Genomic DNA, 21,775 nt, shown 5'->3' with positions numbered 1-21,775 from the left:
CTAAGGTGTGATTGGCCATCCAAAATATCATCTTTTAGTAAAAATCTTAAAATTAATTAAGAATTACTAAAAAAAATTTAGGTTTGCGAAATTAGGGTTAGGTCCAAGAGTACAGTTATGAGTGAGGAATGTATTAGCACCCTCATGTCGTCCGTTCAAAAAACGATACTAATTAAACATGTGTAATCCTTTAATTTTGATGATGTAATTTTTTTATATTTAAATTTAATTTCTTAAAATTTATTTAAAAATATATATTTTTTGTTGTGAAATTAATATTATTATTATTTCATATTCTATAAATTCTCCAATGCTTTTGCGAAATTTATAGAAAATCACTATTTAAAAAATATTTCGAGAAAATTGACCATTCACAAAATCCTCAAAATCTCATCGTAAAATATTTTATTTGTTTGTTTTAAAAAAGATTTTAGGAACATCCTGACATTTTGGTGAGTCCCCAAAATTTATTAAACAAGTTTTAAGATTATCTCGACTTTTCGATGAAATCTCAAAATTTTGAACAAGTTTTAGGATTATCTCAATTTTGGACAATAACCTAAATAAAAATCACATTTTTTTATAGTTAAAGGAATTGATTAATTAATTAATCTTTATTATGATTATTTTTTAAAAAACTTTTTATTATTTATTAATTATTTTTATTATAAAATTTAGATTATCTCGACTCAACAAAAAAAATCTAAATATTTATATCTTGCTCATATTAAAGAAAATCGAACTCTTTCGATTTTCTATTATTTTTTTAAAAAAATATTTAAAATATCAATTATTATTATTTTTCATTTTTCATTTTTATTATTGTTTTACATTGTCTAGATCAATCTTTGTTTTAGTAAAAATATTTTTGGATTATATCAACTCTATAGTGAAATTCGAAAAATTATTTTTATTTGCAATAATTAAAGAAAACTAAACTTTTTAGCTTTCATTAAAAATTACATTTGACAATTTCAATTAAACAATTTATTTTATTTTTTATTTATCATTTTTCTTATTATTTATTTTTTAAAATTATTCCAATACTTTGGTAAAATTTAAATAATATTTTTGCTTGTAATAAAATTTTATTTTCCTTAAATAGTTAGTATTAATTAATTTTTTTGTATATTATATTTTTAATTTTTTATGTTATTTTCATCTTATTTTTATTTTAAGAATTATTAATATAAAATAACAATAATAATAATAACAATAATATCATGAACAAATAAAATAAAAAAAATCAACATAAAAATCAACATAAAATAAAAAAAATAAAAAATCAAAATAAAAAAAAAAGAAAAACCTGCGAAATAGGTTAGGTCGGCGCGCGGGTTAGCGCTTGAATCCTGTGAGGGTCAAACTTGGTTCATACGTCCAAAATGACGTCGTTTTGAAGGGCTTATAAAAGGTCTGTTTTTTATTTTTTTATATTTTTTCCTCTATCTACCCTAGAGGCTCTCTCTAAAAACTCAACCCCTTTCATCGGCCGTCGTGGGTACTCAATTTTTGATCTGTTGCTGCCATGCACCGATGGCCAGAATCTTCAACAGCATTGAAAATTCAAAAAATCTTAAATTCTGGCCTTTTTTCCAGATTTCGGTGGTCAAAAAATTCAACCAATCGTTGAAAATTTTAAATTTTCCTAGATTTCGGTAACCCAAAAAAAATCCAAAATTTTTTTAAAAATTCTGATAGTGATCCATTTTACTTTTTAAATACTTTTCCAAGCCCAAATTTTTGAAAAAAAAATCCCAAACTTTCTAAATCAAGAATTTCATTCTCGGTGGTTTTTTTTTTGAATTTTTTTTTGTGTTTGCTGTTGGTTTCTCTGTCAAAGAGGACTGTGATTATTTATTTGTTTTTTTACAGTATTCCCCATTGTCTTTTTTTCTTGCAGAACTTAGCTCTATTTATAGAGCTTTTGGGTTTCAAATCCGAGATTTCCTTAGATTTTTTTGTGAAAAATTTGGGTGTAATCTGGTGACCAAAAGTCACCGGATTTTATGCCGCCAAGTTAGGCAGTGTCAAGGAAAAAGATGGACCACTCTGGCAGCTTGATTTTAGCTGCCATAGTTGAAATCAAAGATTTTTTTTTACTTTTTTCTTTTTTTTAAAGATTAATAATAATATCAATATTAATATTAAAATATAAAAAAAATTAGTTAGTCAAAATTGGTGTCTACAATATAAATTGAATGACACTAATGAATGAACGAAAATTGCTTCACACTCTTTGCCTATATATTAATAAATTCTATCCATCAAGAAGGTATGTAAAAGATTAAAAGGTTTAGAGAGAGAAAAAATTATTAAAAGAAGTTATAATAGATCAATGTATAATTTCTCTTTAATTAGGAAATTGTGAAAATCTTCTTGTTCTAAGATCTTGGGAATTAAGATTATACAAAATTAAGATTCAGTTTACATAATAAAAAAAATCCAACATGTGGTATCAAAGTTTTTAGTTTAAGAACTTGTGATTTTCCTTTAAAGATTACTCTATATATTTATTTTCTTTTATAATTTATTTTCATGTTGTTATTTGTAGTTAGTTTTGTTTCATATTTTGTTAAAAATTTATAATTTTAATATTTTTTGCAAGTTAATAATAGTATAGTAGTATTCAATTATAATGTATTTAAAGTCAAATAGCAACTCATATCCTTACATAAATTAAATATAGTAATAAATAATTTTTTATTAATGAAGAAATGTATAACATAATAAATATATATTAATTAGATTAATGAATATATATATATATATATATAATAAGTAAAGAAAGATAATAAATGTGGCATAATAAATGTAAGATAAAATAAATAAACTCAACAGTTATTAAAGTGTAAATAATATAAATGTTACAATGTGTATGTAGGATACAATAATTATGTGAGATTTATATACAATAGTTTTTAGGTATTTTGTTTACTCACAACAATAACACTTTCCGCATATGTATGCTTTGGATTATTATTATTAAAATAATTGTTATGATTATTTATTTTCATATCTATAATATGTATAATTTGTTAGTCACCAGAGTGGTCAAATTGAAAAGTTTTTATAGATGTCAAATTAAATAAAATTCAATTACTCATAATTATGTGATGCTATAAATGAGATAACATGACAATATATATTTATTAAGTAAATTGAAGTTTAACAAGCATAAAATATTTAAAGATCGCCTAAAGGTAGATTGGTTAATTTAATAATCATGAACATAATCGTGGTTGATTAATATAATTCAGTAGATTTTTTTGCATATCTAAAAATAGCAAATATGTCTAATTGGAGTATATTTAATTACAAATGATGTGAAATCAAAATTAAGTATCATTTATGTTTATTGTTGTACATTGTTCGATCACCCAAAAAAGAACTTCAATATGCATTTAATGTTTTTATGAACGTTATTTGAATCTGTATCATACATTTAAGTTACAACTCAAAGCTTTAATGTATAAGCATTCTATCTCTTTTGCAGCATATGTTCCTATTTTTCTTCATTCACAAGTTTTGTATATTATAAAGTTCAATGAGCTTAATTTTTCTGAATGATGTGAACAAGTCCATTATCATCTAGGTATTTTGAATCTTAATTTGGCACTCCTGATTGATAAGCTTACTGCTATTATTGATTCTAAAAGTACTGAACAAAAGTCTTTTCATAATGCTTGAGAAAGATCAAATAGATAGAGTTTAAATACGATGCAAGGATTCCTTATGACCTAAACCATAAATCCAAACGAAAAATTATTTTTATAGAAATTGAGTCAAAGCTCTAGTTGAACCCATTAGAACTTACAGTTTAATTTTAAATACTAGACACCATTTAAAGTTGAACCATTGGAACCTACCATTTAATTTTAAATATTAGACACCATTTAGATCTTTTTCAAACTCTTTATATTTCTTTCATTTCTCTAAATCTAGTTTCTTTATCTAAACATGATACATTTGGATAATCTTTTAAGTTTGAAAATGGACGTTTCACTTTATTTAAACGTAATCATTTTATTGGCTTTAGTACTCTATATGATGGTTTATACAAATTAAATCTTGATAACCTTTTTGCTGAGACATTATTGACCTTGCATCATAATATTGGTACCAAGCGTAGTTTAATGAATAAAAATTCAGCTTTCTTATGGCATAAACATTTGGGTCATATATCCAAAGAAAGAAAACAATGATTGGTAAAGAATGAAATATTTCCTAATTTAGATTTTATTAATCTTGATATTTGTGTAGATTGTGTTAAGGGAAAACACACAAAACACTCAATTAAGAAAGTAACTATAGAAAGCATACAACTTTGAGATTATACGCATTGATATTTGTGGATTTTTTTATGTTCCATCTTTTGGTAAAGAAAAATATTTCATCACCTTTATTGATGATTTTTTGCGTTATGATTATATCTATTATTATATGAAAAATCTAAGTCAGTAAATGTTCTGAGGTATTTATTAATAAGGTTGAAAAATAATTAGACAGTAAGGTAAAAATTGTTAAATCTAATAGAGGTAGTGAATATTATGAAAGGTATAATGAAAATGGATAATGTCTTGGTTCATTTGCTAAAATCCTTGAAAAGCATGGCATATGTGTTCGATAAATAATGCCAGGTACACCACAATAAAATAGTCTTGTAGAAAGGCGTAACTGTACTTTAATGGACATAGTTAGAAGTATGTTAAGTAATTCACCTTTACCCTTATCATTGTGGATGTATACTTTAAAAACTGTCATGTATTTATTAAACAAGGTTCCTAGTAAGGCAATTTCTAAGACTCTTTTTAAACTGTGAAAAGAAAAAAAACCTAGTTTAAAGCACTTATATGTTTGAGGTTACTAGGTAGAAATAAGAATTTATAATCCATATGAAAAGAAACTGGATTCAAGAACAATTAGTGATTTTTTCATTAGATATCTATAAAAATCTAAAGGGTATAGATTTTACTAACTTAGTCATAGTATAAGAATTCTTGAAACTGAAAATGCTAGGTTCATTGCAAATGGTGAAACAAGTGAGAGTTTGGAACCACACAAAGTGAAACTTTAAGAAGTTAGGATGCAAATCCCTTTAGCTATAACTTCTTCTTAAATTGTCATTCCTACAGTTGTTGAACAGTTTAATAATTTACAAAAACAACAAATAAATTATCAAACACCCCATAATAAAATTATTTTAATGTACCTACGGTAAATAAATCACATGAGGCACATTAAAAGGTCTCAAAGATAAAAAAAGATCTACTATTTCTAATAACTATGTGGTTTATCTACAAAAATTAAAATTTGACTTAGGAATTGATGAAGATCTAGTTTCATTTTCACAAGTCATAAAAAGTATTAGTTCTACCAAATAGTTAGATAGCATAAAAAAGGAGTTGAAATCAATGGATCATAATGATGTCTGGGATCTTGTTGAATTGCTTGAAGTTTGTAAAAGAGTTGAATGTAAATGGGTCTTCAAGACCAAACTTAACTTAAATAGCAATATTGAACAATACAAGGCTAAACTCGTTGCCAAAGGTTTTCCTAAGAAAAAATGGCATTGATTATAAAGAGACCTTTTCTCCAATTTTTGAAAAAGACTCATTTAGAATTATTATGGCAATATTGGCTTATTATGACTTAGAGTTACATTAAATGGATGTGAAAATAGCTTTTTTTAATGGAAATTTAGAGGAAGAAGTTTATATGGACCAACCCAAGGGTTTTTCAGTTAAAGAAAAGGAACACATGGTGTGTAAACTTAAGAAGTCAATATATAGACTTAAACAAGCTTCCCGACAATGATATCTTAAGTTCAATGATACTATTACTTCTTTTTATCTAAGGAAAACACTGTTGATTGATATACATATATCTGAAGGTCAGTGGGAATAAGTTTATATTTCTGATTCTATATGTTAATGATATTTTAATTGCTACTAATGATCTTGGCTTATTACATGAGACCAAGAAATTTCTCTTTAAAAATTTTGAAATGAAAAATATGGGTGAGACATCCTATGTAATTGAAATTGAAATATTCTGTGATAGATCATAAAGATTGTTAAGATTGTCTCAAAAACATATATTAATAAAATTTTAGAAAGATTTAAAATGAAAAAAATGCTCTGCAAGTGTTGTTGCAATTAAAAAAGAAGATAAATTGAGCCTTATGCAATGCCTAAAGAATGAATTGGAACATAAACAAATGGAACAAATTTCTTATGCATCTATTATTGAAAAGCTTAATGTATGCCCAAACTTGTACTAGACTAACATTAGCTTTAGTGTCAGAATCTTATGCAAGTATCAAAGTAATCAAAGATTAGATTATTGAAAGACTGCAAAAAAAAAGTATTAGGATACTTGTGAGGAACAAAAAATCACATGCTTACTTTTAGGAGGTCCGATTATCTTAAGGTGATAGAATATTCAATTTCAGATTTTGCTAATTATGTGGATACTAGAAAATCAACATTTGACTATTTGTTTCTTTTAGCTAATGAAGCGATCTTATAAAAAAGTGTAAAGTAGTCTGTCATTGCTATATCCACTATAGAAGCTGAGTTTGTGGCATGCTTTGAGGCCACTGTTTAAGGTTTATGGTTGTGAAACTTTATTTCAGAACATGGAATTGTCGATAATATTGCTAAGCCACTGAAAATTTGTTGTGATAATGTCACAGCCATCCTTTTTTTGTTTTTTTCTAAAAACAACAAGTATTCAAAGGTGCTAAACACATGGAATTGAAATACTTTGGCATTAAAAAAGAAGTTCAAAAACAAAGAGTGTCAATTGAACACATTAGCACCAATCTTATGGTTGTAGATTCGTTAATAAAAGGTTTGCCACCAAAGATATTTAATGAATATGTCAAAAGAATGAGCATTATTGAAAACCATTATTAATATTATGGTAAAGTTTTATCTTCTTTATGAATTTGACACTCTGAGTTCTTTTAAATATTATTTTTGACATATTAATGCATCTTATTCCATTATGTGTGTGTGTGTATATATATATATATATATATATATTACTGAATTATGAAATATGGACAAGATTTGTCTCTAACAAAGACATTATTAGAAAATTATGACATCTCTCATTCAAGGTCCTGTAGAGTATAGAGCTAATAATGTGATAAATAAAAGGGATTATGTTGAGCTAATGACATATAATTGCTATGATCTTTATTAATTTTTGCTTAATGATGATTTATAATTTAAGAAAAGATTTAACTTATATTATGCGCATTATGTTTTATTATTAAACCTTAAAGTTGAATAATTTCACGTACAGTGGGAGAATATTAGATATTATTAGTAATGTTCCATTATCCATCCTTAAGTAAACATTTTTTTGATTTTATTTAAAAGATATTAATGGATTAATAATTATTATGTTTAAAAATATCATTTTGATCAATAAATAAATGAAAAGATTTTGTTTCATTTATGAAATAATGAATTAATGCAATTAATGTACAAAAGTAAATTTTTGTTTAAAATTTATATAGTGATGGAACGTATAAATTGAATAACATTAATTAATGAAAGAAATTAATTCACTCTCTGTACCTATAAATTGATATATTCTGTATATACATATTAAAAGAAGGTTTGTAAAACATTAAAAGGTCAAAAAAAAATGTATATACATATTAAAAGAAGTTATAATGGATTAAAGTATGATTTTTTTTAATTAAAAATTTATGAAAATTATCTTATTTTAAGACCTTAAATATTAAATTACGTAAAATAATAACAAAAATCTAACAAGAAATTGCGACCTTAACAATAAGTAATACATTCAAAACAACAACACATAACATTGGCGGCCCAACTTACCTACCAATCCCTCTTCCATCCGATGGATCCTCTCTCGCATATATATCGAGTTGCTCCAGCATAAAAAGAAGAGGTCTTTTTTTTTTTGGTTTTAAAAAAGAAGGGAAAGGAAACAAAACATTAAGGCAGATATGATCAGTCGCTGGAAAAAGTTGTAAAACTTTGGGAGTTCTTAAGGCAGGGATTGTCGTTTTCCGACAGACTTTGGGCAGAAGCGGAGCTGGCAGACTTTTAAACCCAACAGCAACTGGGTTAACACTCTGACGCATTGTTGCTGTCATTTGTGCAGGCTTTCGTATGAAGGTTGTTGGGTACTTGGTGGAGCTTGTTTACTGGTTGGGTCAGTTGGTCCTCTGTACAATTAGTTCATGGCTTATGTCAATTTTTTTTTTTCATCAAGGATGACTCGGAATTAGGAAAAAAAAACTAATTATTGGGTCAACTTAATATCTTTGGGTGATGTGCGTGAAAAGTACTTCACTAATTCAATTAACATTAAATTTTCTTCCTCACGAGTGGTACAGGAGAAATTTGCAGTATCTTAAAATAATCAACGAATGAATGAATCAATTCGATTCAATATGGTACATTAAAAAGAAACATATGAGTAACATCAACCAGGTCACCAGCATCAGCTCTAGTCATGACATTAATCTTCACGATCAGGCATGCCTGGTGTTGTTGTTAGACATGGCATTTGAAGAAAATTTCTTGAAACGGGTTGGGGCTGACCTTATCCAACTCGTGCCACCAATCATGTTCTTTGTCAAGAAAGGTTCGGCCTCCTTGCCTGTCAGCTCTTGTGCCCATTCAACCCTTTTCTTTGTATCGGCTCCGGGTCCATAACATTTGTATTCTCTACAGAAAACCGAGCTGCAGAATGAAGAAACCAGAGGAAGGATATATAATTACACATATTAGTTCAGTTTCACAAATTTTATTATAATAATTAAGAGAGAAATGAAAAAGATTTGAGTATCTTTTTTTGGTTGCCTTTGTTTTGATGAGTCCCCCCGGTCATCCCACCCCTGGGGTAGAATCACATTAGACATATAGCTAAGGGCAAAAACGACCCTGGAATATGAACCCCATGCCCTTCACAGTAAAGTAGTCCTAACACCAGTGATCTTGCAAGCCAAGAAAATGAAGCCTGTGTCCTCTGAAGGTGACTCCCTGCGTTGGGCTGTGATGGCCGCATCTCCTTCTGAGAGTGAATGCAAATGACGCCTCTGCATAATTCCCAAGAGAAAACCATCTGTAAATTGTTCACTGTCCAGATAGTTTACAGCTAGCAATTACTAGGATTTATTGGCATGCATATTTGTATCAGGTTACCTCAAAAAGAGAAGCGGCATTCCCGCAAATGAAGTCGACGGTACCTTCAATGTAACAATTGCTGTAGTAGTGTCTTCCAGTGTCATCCACCAAGGTATCCTGATAGGATAAGATCCCGCATCCGAAGAAAGCTACCCTTTCTCCAGATACCCTCAATGCTACTGCTTTGGCACCAGCTCCATACGTATTCTATAAATGAAGACCCAAAAAAAAAAAAATCGTCGATTAATTGTCTTGATTTGCCATTATGTGGTCGATTAATTTCTCCCTTCCATTTAATTTCATACCTGAATAGTTAGGTATCGGGCAACAAAATCAGAAGTCAACACAGAGAAGGTAGGAGATTCAAAAATATTCCCACTATCATTCCAAGTTATTATAGTGCCATTTGCATTTGAACCACTTATTGTAATGAAGGGCTTGTCCGCAGGCACAACAATCTTTTCTTCGTAGATACCAGGTTTAACCAATATGAATACGACTTCTTTGTTACTGGATGGCACGGCGTCAATGGCATCTTGTATTTTCCTGTGGTCTCCCTTCCCTGCTGGATCAACTGTTATGAGTATGCCTTCGGCAGCGTCTGATTGATGACTAGCCATAAATATGATCAATAAAGTTATGAGAAAGACACAGGCGTAGCTACAATTATAACCAGGAGCCATGGTTGGCAATTCTCGATCGAGGTGGCGAAGTAAATTAAGGAAATTCTACGATTGGTTTATGATGAACAACTTAAGGTTGTTCTTTTATATGTATCTGGGCCGATTTCTTGCCATTGAAGTGTGATATTCTACTTTATACATCAATTTCAAGCAAGCCAGTATACATTATATCAGAAAATGGTAGAGGGTAGCCCCCAACACAAGTAACCGGTAAATGGAGATTTGGAGGAACTCCGTAGCCCATAGCCGCCGCTGATTTTGTTATGGGATTTCTAGTTTCATGATTAGATTAGCTTTTTTGACAGGGCCTGAAGAATAAAAATTTGCATTGCATTAAAAATAGTTCTATAGCCCCTGTACTTTTAAAAAATTAAAATAAAAAATTTCCATTATTATTTAAAATTAATTTTTTTTACTATAACAAATCGTTACACAAAATAAAAATTTACTCATAAAACGCAAATTCTATCACGGGGAAGACTCCCACCACCGTCTCAAATGGAGTCTTATTTAGCCGCAATTTAAAGGAATTGATGAGCTCAGCAGCCGCTTAAAGCAATCTCTTCAGATAAACGCTACAAATGTTTGATTAAGAAAATGAGTGGATTAAGCTCAGCTTAATCCAAAGTTCTAATAATATGGTCATATTCATTTAAAACAACTCATGAGATAGCTTAAAAACTACCCATAGCTAAGTCCTACTCTGTTCAAATTCATTGTTACTATCAATTTAAGAGAATGGGGAATGTAATCTTTGTTTGAATGGTTAGGTTTGACCATGGCTTCGCCGCTTTCCTTTTTCTGTCAAGTGGATGCTGTCCAATTGTCCGTTAATCATTTGCGAGCTTTGGCTTAATTTTTGTCCATAGTTTTCTGCACTTATTTTTGGGTCTTGATGGCCTCGCTTGTTGTTGATGTTTGGGCCGATGGTTAAGGTCCAACTTGGTCTAAATGTGAGTACCGAAAAAGTTCCCAATTCAAAATTTTATCCGAGTTAGATCAAGTCAACTTCGATATTTGAATAGGTCTAAATTGAAATAAATATCTTAAATTCAAGTTATATTTCTTTTCTTTTTTTTAAATTTTCTTCAGAAAAAGATTTAAACTTATTCTTTGAACTAAGAATATATGTACTTAACATTGAAATACTAAATCGAGTATTCAAATGCATCTTAATTTTATCCTTTGTATCAAAAACAAGATTTTGATTTTGATCATCCTCATGCCAAACTCAACGCAACACGGGATGAGCTAGGAGTGCGACTCTGAACATGGTATATAATACGTTACCATCTAATTTAAATCCCAAATGTATGTTTATATACTTGCTCTTCTATCAATTGAGAATTCTTTTCGATCGATGTTGATCTCGTGTTGCGTTCGTTTGCATTGTTTACTTGAATTCGGTTCGTTTAAGTCTTTATCATAGTCAACTTCATCAATTTGTTCAATCATATTACGGTGGTTAGACGATGAACCATCACCATAATTTGGGTGGGAAAGGGACGGACAATCCGTGTCCGATTGCTCGATATCAAAATTCGATCTCCTCTGGAGGCTGTCCATTTCGCTGCTCCGGTGGCTTCTCAAGAGTTGAACCGGGGACGTGTGATGTGATGGGGTGTTTGGTCTGCTAGAGAAAGTGCCCTTGTTTTGTTTGAGGTGTTTCTTAGCCATGTGGTGCCAATTCCTTAGAGCTGTGGCTACCCTTTCGTTGAAAATGGTTGGTTTCATGTTCGAACCCATCTGATCATAGCAAAAATTAATCAAATGACATGTTTGAATATATAATTACAATATTATTACTTGGAATGTTGAAAATATAGTTTATGGTCAATGTATGTTTTTCCTATTACCTGTGTAACAAGGGCGTAAAGAGGAAGAGTGACGTAGCTGCAAAGAATTTGAACGAGGACCCTATATATAATAAAAATCAATAATATTATAGCACATGTCATATTTTTACTGGTTAGTATATTTGTCAAATCAGCATTTGTAATGATGTAAAATACTTCACAGAAACAATAATTGGGTATTTGATCATGATTTTTTTTTCTATAGGTACCAAATCATTAAAAGTAATATAGTTTAGGGACCAAATTATATATTAATCCTAATTAATTCTAATAATATTTTCCATAGCCATGGATGGCTGATGAGATAATTCGAGTTCTTACCCCATTGTAATTCTGATGACTATATCTTCCACATGCTTATGGAAGCAAGATTTTAGTCCAAAATCATACTGAATTCAGAAACAAAGACGAGTAAGTTTTATTAGAAAATCGTACTTGTTGACCAAAAATCAGTAGGAGAAAAGAGGCATGAAATGTACCCAAGTCCATGCAAAGAATGCAAGCTGGAAAGCATTCTACAATAAAAGAAAGATCAGAAATGTCAGCAGAATATATATATATATATATATATATGATTTTGTGAGCCTAAAATAAAGTATAGTAGAAGAAAAAGAAATAATACCTGGAAAAGAACGAAGTTGATAAGAAAGAGAATGAATCGGGGGCGGTTGAACCAGAAAAGGTCATCACCAGGCTGAACGACAGGCACTCCTCTCACTACCTCTCCTCTCTCCTGAATTCTTATCCCCATTTTGGTTATGATCACCTGCAGCTTTGTTCCCACTAGCAGGATGATCTGCAGGTTTAACCCCAAATCAGAGCTGTTTAGCTCATCCATCCAACAATTGATCATAAGAGATAATGTTGTTTTAATGGGTAAAATATGTCAGAAGATAAGATTCAAGAGATTTAATTAATTTTGCTTACAATCAAAGGGATAAATGGCAGCCACAGATACGAATACCATCCTGTACCACAAAATAAACAATATGAACATTATTTGAGTCAAAAAGCCGTCTCCCAAACCTTCGAGTATTGGTATTTGAACAAAAAATGATTGACTGGTGCATTAAAGAGTTTTTGTTGCAATGAATTGTGTAACTTACGAAGAAAGTTTTTTAACTGAAAAATCAGAGTTTTCAGAGAGATCAAAAGTGTTACTCACCATGTGTGTTAAAGAGTAGGAAGAGTACAGCAGAAAACCATATTGGAGGACTGGAAAATTAATTAAAAAGAAAAAAGTGTCAATCTATAATGTTGTAAATTGATAAGAACAAGATTGAGAAAATTGAGTATAAAAATAGGAAATGGATAAATTAAAAAAGAGAGATAAGTCCTGAAATTAGTTACCTGATTCCTACAACAACTTTGAAATCTTCTTCCAATGATCTATTTATGTATTTTTGGAAATCAAACATGGTTTGGCTTTGGGGTGCCAAATGTGCCTGCGAAAATAAAATTTGAAGCTTGTATATTAATTAGTGCAATATTTAAAAAAAAAATGAAAAGTTAGGCTTCTAAAAATGAAATATAAATAACAAATAATGTATATCAGAAGAGAAAAGAAGGAATTAGTATTTAGTTACCATGATAAATCCATGTCGGAGGGTCACGTAATCAACTTTAGGGACTGACCTAACAAATTGTCTAAAGAAACAAACCTGAAAAAAATGCAAGCGACAAATTAGTGTGAGATTGAAAAAAAAATGTAAAAAAAAAATATAAAATTTGCATTTAAAAGAATAAAGGAATTAATCCCATTATTTTGTTCATTAAAGATGATATAATAAAAATAGCTATGGAATATAAAGTTACAAAGATGAAAAATAATAGTTTTTCTTTAGAATGTTCATAAAAATATATAAATATATATTTCCAAATTAAATATTAGTACTGGACAATCATGAAATTAACACCATCATCTTAAACAAATATATTAAATCATATTTCAAGTCTTTGTTAAATTACCATACATAAAAAATTAAACAATATCAATTAATTGGTAACTATTTTTTTTTTTAAAAGAGCTTACAATATGAAAATAAGAGAAGAAATAGTAGGTGTTAGAATTTTAATTTCAGACTTATTATATGTTATTTTTTTTAAGAATAATTACTTAAATCAATTAAATTAAATTTTGGGTTCATTGCTAACTATTTTGAAACATGAAATAATTACAGTAATTATGAAACTAGAAAGTTACATAATTAAGTTGTATTATATTATTTGGTAGCTTAGATCAAGTTGGGGCTTAGGGTTAGTTTGATGGCATATAAATGTTAAAGTCAAATTATAATATATATTCTTTATAATTAAAAATATATATAATTGCATGATAAATAAGGTTAAAAGAATTAATTAGTAAAAAAAGTGGGGGGAAATTAATAAAAGTGGGAAAAAAAAACAGTAATTTCATAGGGCATAGCTATCATTGTGAAATAAGTAGAAGTCAAAGTGGTGCAAATTGGGGAAACTGTGTTGGCCATAGCTGTGGTCCTTGTCTACAAAGGCAGTAGGGGTTCACAATCTTATACTGCATTTTTTTTTACCCAAAGAAGAAATTCATGTTAATAAAAATAGAATTGAGTAATTTTTTCCTCAAATAGTTCTGGCATTTTTTCTTTAAATGATTAACTTGAAAATAAAAAAAGCTATAAAATTTTTTGCCAAATTAAATTATATTTCGACCACTATTTCTAATATTTATGTGTTAGTGAGAATTCAAATATGAGAATATGCTCTCACAAAGCCTTTTTAGGGGCAAAAACATTTTTTTTTTCTTGAATTAATATCTTAAAATGAAAATATTTATTTTTTATATTTAAAATGATTAAGATTTCAATTTTGATCAATGAAATTAAAGGAAAACATCTTTATATATATATATATATATATATATATATATGCATAAAAGGTAAAAAAAGAAAATCATGGTAATTAGTAGTTTTTGCTTGCATTGGCAATGAGAATTATTTTACCAAAAGAAAATAATTAAACTAAAGAAACTAAAAAAAAAAGAGAGAGGGTAAAAAGTTTCTCACAGTCCACATAAGAACTGGGGTTTTGGTCCAAAATCGCAAATGCCTTCTTCCAAAGGATGTTTCCCTTGCAAATCTGAATCGTTCCGGATCTGCTCAAATACCACCATCACTATCGCTTATAAGTAATAACCACCGGAAAGTTTGGTTAGACCAATTCATAAGCAAATTTAAGTAAAATTTGAGTAAAATAATAACAGGTGATTTAAATTTATTGTCATATTAAATTCAAAATTTAATGTGACATTTAATAAATTTATATTCAAATTTAATTACCTACAATCATTTTTTTATCTCATATTACCATTTTTTAAAAAATTATTATCATACTTATCATTTTAGCTTTTGTTAAACTTAATTCTTCCTAAAAAACCTCTCATTTTCTTATATTTTCCTTTTCTTCAAAGAAAATCAGGTAAATCAATTTAAAAATGAATAATAAATCCTACTTATAAATTTCTCTTCCTTTTTTTGAGCTCGTATATAATTTTATATAATAATGCGATTGAGCCTGAAAAGACCACTGTCAATGAAAATGTTTATTAAGACCAAAATCTTTATCACATATATAATATACAAATAAAATCAAAGATTAAATTAAATCGCGTGCATGCATGGACCACGTTTCAATAAAGTACATGTAATATATTATCTAATTGGTTATAATCTGCACTGACCGTGTGAGAACTGGTATTCGCTAGTTCTACTTTCCTTTTCCCATTTCTTCCAACTTCTCATCTAAAAAAACAAACTCCAAATTATGTATCAATACAAAAAAAAAATATTCCAAAAAAAATTATATTCGAGCATTTGATTCAATACAAAAACCATACTTATGTTTTATGAATAAAAAAATTAAACTCAAATCTCAAAATTTTTAAATAAAAATAGAGAGTTTAATTATATAAATAGAAGTATAGTAGGACAAGTATTTTGAGAATACCTTGGCTCTGCCCAATGCCATTGTAAGAATGCAGTAAAGAACATGAAAAACAGCTAGCACGAAGATGAAAATGTGGAGTTGGTGGATACCATTCGAAGAAACAAATGGCACTTTACCCTGCATATATTTAGTATATATAAACAAATTAAGAAACCCAGTCACTTTATTAAAATAATAAAAGAACACTTATACCAAGAAATGGTATCAAGTATCAAATCATGTGATATGACAGGGAATTTTCTAAGCCTTTTTTTTTTGGTAAATCGGTTAATTTTTGTAAGCTTGTGCAAAAATGGATGGTTTTCAATTTTTGGACGTAGGGCAGAAAATTTTGGTTATTTGTATATTCATATATACCTGAGCTGCACATCTGTCATCTGAGGCTCCGGCTAATGAACGCCGGAAAACTCTACCGGTATCCGATATTGTCAGAAGTCTGCGGCGATGCCTGCTATCTTGATCAACTCCATTAGTTTTCTCTTGTTTCTTATTACATGGATGCCAAGTATTTCCAACTTTCTCTGATATGCATATATTTGATATTAAACCTTGTCCTACTGTTAGGAGCAAGGATATAAATCCCAGCAACATAAGCTCTACCACCAAAAGAAACATAAAAGAGATTAGTTTTTATCTTAACCTTTACATTAGTTCATTAATAATGTCTAAAAACCAATGATAATTGGATATTTGTTGGGTTAATTTTAACTAAATTTGTTAATTTTAAATATGATACGAAAATTATACTTAAAAAAAAATGAAAGCAACAAGTTTAAAATTTTAACAAAATAATATATAAATATTTGACAAAAATTTAAATATATATTTTATATTTAATGTTTTAACACAATATAACAGAACAATTTTGTATCTTACAAAACATATACAAAATACATGAATTACAAATCTAATTTTACCTGACTTAATCTTTTCAAGTGCTTCATAAAGTGCTCGTTTATGTTTCTTCTTTAACCACTGTAAAAAGGAGCAAAGAAATTATTAATTTTTGGAGTTTAAACTTTGATTAAAAGACCAACTGGAAAAGAAAACCTATAGGATCATACCTTTCCTATCAGATGGATTATATGTTCAATGATTATTGAAATCAGAACCAAAACAAAACAAACTACAGCAACAGCCCATGTTGGTGTTTCCTCCAAAGACCTTCCTTCACTTCCTCCAGCCATGTTTGCTTTTCCAACTTCAAACTTCTGATAAACCCTTTTTAAAATGTGTTACCCAGATTGAACTAATGAATAGTACTCTATATTCACTTCGAGCTTATAGAACAGCTTCTGCTACAAAATGGAGTGTAACCTTTCAAAACAATGACGGGTTTTTAATGAAGTTGACAGTCCTTTTCTCAGTTCATTTCTTTCCCTATTTAAAAAAAAAATCAAAGAAAGTTGCAGAGAGGAAAGAAGCGTAGAAGGGACAAGTTGATGAATTTGACTTTGAGAAATGAGAACGCGTGAGAGAACCAACGGAAAGAGAGAAAATAAAAATAAATAATTAAGGATTTGATCAAATGATTCAAACCAACAGATTTCTTGGACCATATTGAAAAAATAGCTTATTAATTTGGATTATTATGTAATCACCGTTGATCACTTACCTGAGACAACTTCCTTTTTTTATGTAAAAAATTAGTTGTATGCTTTTCAATTTCCTACCATTTGATTTTCAATCCAATGGTTGAGTGAGACCTTCACATTGCATAACTAGCTCATCGAGTTATTTATTGATTTGACCTTGTGGCCACGACGATTTCATTTATATAACATTTTTTTGGATTGATGATTAATTATTTATGATTAATAGAAATCATGTTTGTTAATTATTTGGATTGATTATTCAATTTTAATTGCAATATAGATTTATATTATTTCTTGTGATCAACATGGTCATTATATTTTCAAAATTTACATATTAACACAGATATATAGATAAATATATAATACACAATTTAAATTACTAATAAAAGAAAAGTTATATTCAAAATCTGAAATTTAATTCAATTTATTTGTACAATTATTTATAAGAGATAACATCTCATAAATCTAAAATTCAAATATTAACCTCTACAACTCCTTTTATATTTCTAAGTTACAGTCTCTCTTGATCAAAAAAAGTTATATTTACAAACGAAAACAATAATATTATAGTATATACATTTAAAATATTGAATTTTAAATATAATTTAAATTTGAAAGCTATATTCTAATTATTTGGTTTTTCAATAAATTAACGTCATCTCTCGTTGAACCATACTTATATACTAATACATTAAATTTTGAAAAAAAAAAAAAGAAAGAACGAATACAAAATGCTATAAAAATTAAAAGATAAAATGCCATAAAAATAAAATGTTAAAAGATATTGCTTTCAATTTTTTTTTCGCTTTTAATTGTCAGGACGCCCCAATCCAGTCTAAATATTGTAATTTAATTAAGACAAAAAGGTCAAAAAGTCTCTAAACTAAAATTTAATAATCATTCAAGTTTTTATTTTCTTTTCAAACAATTAAACTCTCAAACATTAATTTTCATCAATTAAACCCTTGTTAGAGAAAAAAATAATTAATTGTTTCCATCCAATTGAAGATTTAATTGAGTGAAAATAGATGAATAAAAATTCAATTTGATGAAAATAAATATTCAAGGGATTAACTGATTCAAAATAAGAAAATGTAGGGCTTAATAGATTACAATAAAATATCAAAAACTTAATTTATTATTAAATTTTTATTAGAGGGCTATTTTAACGACTCTACCTTTAATTAATCCTTAGTATCTATTATTAATAATTTTAAAAGCAAAATTCATCAAATATTTTAAAATAATTTTAATTTATCTTATTATTAATTAATTTAATAACTACAAGGAAACCCAATAAACTATGAGGTCCCAGGTCCTCACATGCATCCCCCTTGTATCCGTCTATGTGATAGACATTGGTGAAAAAGAATGAATGCTAATGCAAATGGTGAGTTTGTTATGTAATTCTTAAAACTTATATATCAAAATTTTATTTTTGTTAATTATAAAATTACTTTTAAAACCATTAAATGGTAATATTTTTGTTAGGTTATAATTAAATTTTTTGCATGATATATTTATTCATGTTTAGACTATTAAATTTAATGATCAAAATACATAAAATGAAAATATTTTGAATGTTGTAAACCTACTAAATTTAAAAACATATATATATATATATGTCTTCCATGAAATTAAAAAAAAAAAAAAAAAACTTTGATGTATTTTGAATTAAAATTTTATTTTTTTATAAAATGGATAGCTTTTAATTTCAAAAAGCAAGAAAAAATCATAAAAATAATGTTAGAATATTAAAAAAATAAAAATATTTTTTGTTCGAAAAATAAAACCCATAATTTCAAAACATTCAAATAAAAATAAGAAAAAAAAATGGATCGCCAGTAGAACAAGATTACATAACTGTGGGCACCTAGGCTTTAATTAATCTGCAATTTGTACCACCAAAGGAAAGAAATTAATTAAAGAACATTAAGAGTATTAAAGGAACTTAATGCTAGTAATTGACTATATATTTGAATAACATTAATAGAGTTAGAAAAGATCACGAAAGAGAAACGCAACCTATGTATTAAATTTGAATTTTAAATCTATTGAATGTCATTTTCTAATAATAATTTCATAAATTAGCTTAACTAAAATTTCATTTAAACATATAATTTTTTTCCTAGGCATTTTTAGTCAAAGAAATTAGAATACAAATTGTGATTGAAATCTTATATAAATATATAAAAACTAAAATTTTGACAAAAAATGAAAATATCTAATGTGGATAGCCTATAATATTGACATGTAGACAATCTTTATCAATCGCCATATATTTTGTATTAATTATATTTATTTGTATTTATTTCTCTTTAAATTTATATGAATTGATTTGATTTCATAAAAATTTTAAAATATTTCAATATATTAATTTTATTAATTATTTTTTAATTTTCAATTGACTTACCTTTTATTTCTAATAAAATATCTTAAATCATAATCAAAGCTAAATCAATGATACATTATAATCAAAGAATTTCTTAATGAATTAAAGAATTATATATACTATAATTATGGGCATTTAACATTTTTTTAATGATTCAAAGAACTTATATCAAAATCTAATTAGAAATGTTATAAAAAATTTAATAACTACTATAATTACAGTCAAGAGTTAATTCTTTAATCAATTATTTGATACATTCATATTTGATTAAATATGATATCTAATTGAGTAATGAATGTTATTCATGTATAAATATATATAAAAATAATAGAGTTATTTTATATATTTGTATAAGATTAATGATATATTATAATGTTAGATTTTTGTTTTTGTTATAAAATCAATAGTACATTATATTGTTAGATTTTATATATATGGGTTGTGATCAATAAGTCATGCATCTTATCTTATATAAATACATAAAAGCCAAAGCTTTTGAAAAAAAAAAAAAAAGTGTCCAATGTGGATGGCCTATAATATTGACATGTGAACAACCTTTATCAATTGCCACATTAACTGTATTAATCATATTTATTTCTCTTTAAATTGATATGAATTAATTTGATTTCATTAATATTTTAATGCATTAATTATATATATTTTTATAAATTCTCAATTCACTTACCTTGTATTTCCAATAAAATATCCTAAATTATAAATCAAAGCTAAAACAATGATACATTATAATCAAAGAGTTTCTTAATGATTTAAAAAATTAATAAATACTATAATTAAGGCATTAAACATTTTTTTTAATTATTCAAAGAACGTCTATTGAAATCGAATTAAAAATATTATAAAAAATTTATTAACCACTATAATTATGGTCAATGGTTGATTCCTGAGTCAATTACTTGATACATTCATATTTGATTAAATATGATTTTCAATTAAATAATGATTTTATATAAAATGATTTTATAATGATTTTATATATAATAAAATGATTTTATATATTTATATAAGATTAATGATACACTATAATATTAGATTTTTATTTTTTGTTATAAAATCAATCGTTCATTATAATGTTAGATTTTATATATACAGATTTTGATCAATAAGTCATGCATCCCATCTTATATCTTATATAAATATATAACAAAAACTTTTGGTTAAAAAAGGGAAAAATCCAATGTGGATAAGCTATTTTTTTTAATATGTCAATTATTTTGAATAATTGCCATGTATCTTGCATTTAATTATTTTGACTTGACTTCATATGCATTTTATTAATTTAAAAGATACTTATTTGGCTAAATTAGGTTATTTATTTTCTTATAAATATCTAATTTTCTTATCTTTTATAAATGTGTTACAATTAAATTATCTTAAATCATTTTCAACCAAATTCAATTCTTAATTTAAAATATCAAACATGTATACTATAAATAAGAAATCATTATATATGTATAAAACTCAAATATTTTGTAATAAATGTCAAGTAATTTTTACATAAATTATAAATTTATACATCTTAATTTTATTACATAAAACACAATAAACTTTTGATTATCTAATATTTATTTGGATTATTAACTTTTAATTTTCTCGTATTCATTAATTTTAAAATACTTATTTTTAAAATGTACTAATCAACTCTTTAATTTTATAACATTTATATTTTTTATTTTTTATTTTCTTGTGACTATAATTTTTTATCTCTTTTAAGAGTAAGAGTTATATGAATGTCTTTCATGTCTTTACTACACTTTTTTCTTCCAATTATTATTTGTCATATTACTTTGATTATTAACTTTTGATTTTCATGTATTCATTTTATTTAAAACCATTATCTGTTAAAATTTATTGATCAAACTTTTGATTTTGTAACATTTATACTTTATACTTTAAATTTTCTTATGATTTATGGTTTTTTATCTATTTTAGGGGTGAGAGTTATATGAGATTTTTTATGTCTCTTTTACACTTTTTTTCCCAATTCTTATTTGTTATATTATTTGGATTATTGACTTTTGATTTTTTTGTATTCATTTTCTTTAAAACCATTATTTTTTAAAATGTATTG

The 21,775-nt window shown here is 26.9% G+C and overlaps 1 protein-coding gene and 1 pseudogene across 1 annotated transcript; both read right to left on the bottom strand.

The window, feature by feature from the left end:
* Positions 1-8,524: 8,524 nt before the first annotated feature.
* On the bottom strand, positions 8,525-9,976 carry LOC111302702 (putative pectinesterase 11; annotated as a pseudogene).
* A 1,071-nt stretch (positions 9,977-11,047) lies between these two features.
* Positions 11,048-17,172, bottom strand: LOC111304404 (MLO-like protein 6). Its single transcript, XM_022900953.2, has 15 exons — positions 16,764-17,172; positions 16,617-16,674; positions 16,057-16,295; positions 15,700-15,816; positions 15,434-15,494; positions 14,760-14,848; positions 13,305-13,379; positions 13,069-13,163; positions 12,884-12,933; positions 12,646-12,686; positions 12,341-12,514; positions 12,198-12,233; positions 12,040-12,107; positions 11,719-11,779; positions 11,048-11,608 (listed from the first exon to the last, which is right to left on the bottom strand). The coding sequence occupies exons 1-15, from the start codon at positions 16,884-16,886 to the stop codon at positions 11,180-11,182; spliced, it is 1,716 nt and encodes a 571-aa protein (XP_022756688.1). The 5' UTR covers positions 16,887-17,172; the 3' UTR covers positions 11,048-11,179.
* Positions 17,173-21,775: the final 4,603 nt, after the last annotated feature.

The sequence above is a fragment of the Durio zibethinus genome, chromosome 13 (genome assembly GCF_047325235.1).
Source record: "Durio zibethinus cultivar Kanyao isolate XHJ-2024 chromosome 13, ASM4732523v1, whole genome shotgun sequence".
NCBI classification, from domain to species: domain Eukaryota; kingdom Viridiplantae; phylum Streptophyta; class Magnoliopsida; order Malvales; family Malvaceae; genus Durio; species Durio zibethinus.
The sequence above is the reverse complement of the archived record's forward strand: the minus strand, read 5'-3'. Positions and strand labels throughout refer to the sequence as shown.

Bases quoted from the DNA above. Each gene is read 5' to 3' on its own strand.
- LOC111304404 (XM_022900953.2), bottom strand. From the start codon at position 16,886: ATGGCTGGAGGAAGTGAAGGAAGGTCTTTGGAGGAAACACCAACATGG. The intron at 15,495-15,699 runs GTATTCTCAAAA...TTGTTTTTTTAG, and splicing joins TGGCATTGGGCAGAGCCAAG to ATGAGAAGTTGGAAGAAATG. The intron at 13,164-13,304 runs GTAACTAAATAC...TTATTTTCGCAG, and splicing joins TCCGACATGGATTTATCATG to GCACATTTGGCACCCCAAAG.